Source organism: Lolium perenne, chromosome 1, assembly GCF_019359855.2.
Source record: "Lolium perenne isolate Kyuss_39 chromosome 1, Kyuss_2.0, whole genome shotgun sequence".
In the NCBI taxonomy this organism is placed as follows: domain Eukaryota; kingdom Viridiplantae; phylum Streptophyta; class Magnoliopsida; order Poales; family Poaceae; genus Lolium; species Lolium perenne.
This window is the reverse complement of record NC_067244.2, coordinates 167,344,630-167,348,967: the sequence shown is the minus strand read 5'-3', so window position 1 is coordinate 167,348,967 and position 4,338 is coordinate 167,344,630. Positions and strand designations below refer to the sequence as shown.

Below are 4,338 nucleotides of genomic sequence, written 5' to 3'. Positions count from 1 at the left end.
AAAATTTAATTACGGCTATTACTACGACCCAAACGTGACACAAATTCGCAAATTGCGGAGGGATATATTCGATCGGTAATACGTATGATTTACCTGACGATCGTTCTATGCACCCTCTTGTTTTATCTTCCGCAACGCTCATCTATATGCTTGTAGAATTTTTTCGACGTCTATTTGTGCAACGCATAGACCGACATCTGAACATCTGAATAACAAAAATGTAAGTAAGAAAAGTCTATGCGGCATACGCTGCATACCATGTGGATTTTTCAGAGAGAGAAAAACATGTGCTTTTTGTAGGGGAGAGAGAAATCATATGCTATTTTTTTAGGACAAACTGTTAGGCTTTATTAATCAACCATAATGTTTACAGTAATAGAAACAGAATAAGGAATATCTAGCCGCAGATCGCGTTCTATTCCAGAAGAATCATATGCCTAGCAAGAAATAATATTCCAACGATGGTATATGCGACGAGGTATATGCTTGCGGCGGAGAAAGGGATGTATGTGGCTGTGGTGGCTACCATTGAGCGGGAAGGCCTTTTATAGATGTCGGCGTCACGAGAAGAGGCGGGAAGAAAGCGCAGGAAGAGGCCAGAAGCGGCGAAAAGAAAGAGCGGGAACACGCCGTGGCGTGCGAACACCAGCGACACGTGGAGGTTGCGCAGCGCCGACGAGACATCTCGCCTGCCCCTCCATCGCCATTAAGGCAAAGCTGCGATGCTTCGTTCGTGTATCACTAAGGCGTCGGGCCCGCCACTCCCCTCCTCGCTTCTCGCTGTGTCCGGCACGCCCGGAGCATCCCCTGTGGACCGGGGGCGGGCTCGGGGCCGGACACCATACTGGGTCGCATCGGACGGAAAGAACCTTTAGGGCGTGCGCTTGGGAACGAAAAAATGTCCGACGCGCCCCAAAAACCTTTCGGGGGGCACTTTGGGGGACGCGGCTGGAGATGCTCTAACTTCCGAGTTCCTCCCGTCCCGCTTCCAAGTGCTTTGTGCGCATTTTATTGATATTACTATCATATTAATCTTACTAACCCATTGGTCGCGATGTCACACTTCTTTATTGTTTGAATTCCAAATTATTCTTTTAATAAAAAAATTAATGATGTAATACTAATCTCGAATTTAAAAATAATATTTTTAATTTGTTCCTTTTTTTTTGTAAAACCTAAAACTTGAAAATTTCCATATTTCTCTTTGGCAGTTTGAGAATCTAAAAATTGGCTAACCGGGTAAAACCTAGTGAATTCGGATGTAACTGTTTGATACATTTGCATGTATTAAACTTTTTTTCGAGTTCGTATGCAACAAGAATTTCTATTTTACCGATACATGATGCAATTTTGCAAAAAAAGTCAAAATTCATGTTTGTTAATTTCTTTTGCATCTAGATGACATAACACATGGAAATCTTGAAGAATTTTATTTTCTAATTTTTTATTAATTTATTTTGTATTTTACAAAGCTAAAAAAGACGATCCTTGAAGCCAAAAAATTTCAGGAAACCTTTAGTCCGGGTGGGTGTCTCCAACCGAGAAGTCCCGGTTTGTAACACCACCCGGGACTAAAGATTTTCATACCAGTGAAGCCTGTCGCAACCTCTTTAGTCCCGGTGTTGGTGTCTCCAACCAGAACTAAAGGTACCGTTACGAATCGGGACTAAAAGTTTACAACGTTTTAGCCGTTTGAATCGGGACTAATGGCTACATTAGTCTTGGATTTAAACACAACCATACTCTAGTCAGCTCCGAAGAAAAGACCCGTTTTCTCCTCGCCAGTGCAGGCATCCTTTCTTTCACATGCTTGTGTGAGTTGTCTCTGATCTCGAGCACCGGCGTCCATCTCTCCCGCAGTCGACCCTGGTTCAAAGCCGTGCCTCCCTAAAGGCATGTACAATGCAAGATATTTATAGGTGGATGCTTAGAAAAATAAATTGATTTTTATTTTAAGTACCGGTGCTTATTTACACACTAGAGAAAGATGCCTAACTAGACATCTCAAATCAGCACTCGTGCTTGAAAACTGTGGTTTATTTTCGTGAGCACCCCACTAAGTACATTGCATTGTACATACCTAGGAAGTAAAAATACACTCGGCACACCACTTGCCATCTTCTCTTTGAAATAGGCTTTGCTCATATATATTAATATAGCAACCAAATGGTACAACAGCTTGGCAAACACGCTCAAAAGAAAATACAAAAGAAAGAAAAGAGAAATAAGGTTGAAAAGATCGGATCGACGAAAATGAAGATGTCCTGTAGCCGATGCACCCTCTGGAGAATTCCCACCACACTCCTAGCACTCTAATGCACCGCGTACCAAGCAATACCTTCAACAAAAGGTGCGACGATGATAACGCTGCTATCTGGACTGATCCTGGGGTTTTCGCCGGTACACGTAGGGATAGGGGAGGAAGGTTTTACCCAACGCCCTTTAGGAATGAATGGTGGCGCTCGCAGGCGTCACCGCATCGGTGTCGGACAGACCAACACAGATTTCTCCCGACCCCCACATCCCCGCCCCGGACGCTCCATCGTGCTCCACCAGCCACACCGCTCACCAACGTGCGCTACCACGGCCATAGAGACACCACCGCCGTCTTACCGCGGCCAACGAACCGAGGCCAGCAGGACCAAGGAGGATCCCGAAACCGAGGAACAACAAGGTATTGGATGCGCAGGAGGGAACCGGCACGACGGTACCAGTCCAGACATGCCGACAAGGGAAACACCAGGCCCACCTGGTCCGGCCAAGCACAAACCCACCTAGCCCGTGCTTATGAAGCCCCCGTCGGGATGTTGCCGGACACGCGCCGCCACCCCAACCAGTTCCCGGGGCCACCTCCCTTGCCCACTGGAAGCAGCCCAGCTACGCCTGGCCCAGCCCACCGAGACCCACCTGGCATCTTCCATCTCCATTTCATTTCAGTATCCAAATTAAGAAGAGTAAAGCGAGCGAGAAGAGATCAAAGAAAACGAACTCGGAGCAAATGGACGCCACACAAACACTAGAGACGGTTACAGGCATGGTTAAATTTAGCAAGACAATGGCAGGGCAGCAAACTACCTACGTACCATAGGTCCATAGCCAGCTCGCGCGCGCGCGCACGATCGGGCACACACGACCCAGCCAGACTTCCTCTCCGCCGCGCTCTCTCCTCCACCTCCTCCTGACCTCGCAAGGCGAAGCCGAGAAACGCCCGCCGCTGCCGTCACCGTCGCCGTCGACCACCGCAATGTGGTCGCCGTGGACCAGCCGGAAGCCAGCACCCGGGCGGCTCACGCAGTCAACGTCCTTCTCCTCATCCGTCACTTCATCGTCCAAGGACCACAATGGCATCGTCGCCGTCCTCGACGACGACGCGCCGCCCGCGGGCGCCGGCGGCTCGGGCAAGATCGTCCTCCACCGCGTGCGGTCGTCGAACAAGCTGCGGGCGTGCAAGTCGTTCGCGGCGGCGTCGGATGCCGCCGCGGCGTCGGTAGCGGGCGAGCGGCGCGTCGTGCTCTACTTCACCTCCCTCCGCGCCGTGCGGCCCACGTTCGAGGCCTGCCGCGACGTCCGAGCCATCCTGCGCGGCCTCCGCGTCGGCGTCGACGAGCGGGACGTGTCCATGGACGCGGCGTTCCTCGGCGAGCTCCGCGCGCTGATGCGGCGGGACCGGCCGGCGCTGCCGCAGCTCTTCGTCGCCGGCCGCCTCGTCGGCGACGCGGACGACGTGCGCGCCCTGCACGAGAGCGGGGAGCTCCGGCGCGTCGTGGCCGGGGCGCCGCTGCTGCCACCCACGCCGTGCGCGTCCTGCGGCGGCTCGCGCTTCTCCCCGTGCGGCGCCTGCGGCGGCAGCCATCGCCGGTTCAGCGAGAAGACCGGGGGATTCCGCGTCTGCACGGCGTGCAACGAGAACGGCCTCGTCCGGTGTACTGCATGCTGCTCCGGCGGTTGACGCTCGCCCTCACATCTCGGAGGCGACCATAGATACTTGCGCGCGGAAATGGAAATGCTGGCTTATCTCGATATGCAAATGTGCCTCATTTTGAAATCCAAGGATTTGTTCGACAAACCGTGTGATTTTGTGCCAAGATCGATGCTTGGAGATGGTTCAAGCTTAGGGGATGTTCATGAATAGAAAGATCGACTAATTGAAAAAAGGGTAAATGCAGATTTCTTACATTTTTTGTTCATGGGAATCGGGTGAAAAACTGGAAATCCCAGTTGATAGTAAAGCGCGGAAAACGCAACGTTTTCCAGTAAATTGTTAGATGCATATATAAACATTCTGGTAAATCTTTTCGCATTTTTAGGAAACAATATTTCTGGATATAATCTAATTAA

The 4,338-nt window shown here is 50.9% G+C and overlaps 1 protein-coding gene across 1 annotated transcript; it reads left to right on the top strand.

Moving 5' to 3' along the window:
- Window positions 1-3,024: 3,024 nt before the first annotated feature.
- On the top strand, window positions 3,025-4,066 carry LOC127311897 (uncharacterized protein At5g39865). The gene has a single exon (XM_051342382.2). It carries the CDS (start codon window positions 3,245-3,247, stop codon window positions 3,947-3,949), a length of 705 nt encoding a protein of 234 aa, XP_051198342.1. The 5' UTR covers window positions 3,025-3,244; the 3' UTR covers window positions 3,950-4,066.
- The last annotated feature ends 272 nt before the right edge of the window (window positions 4,067-4,338 follow it).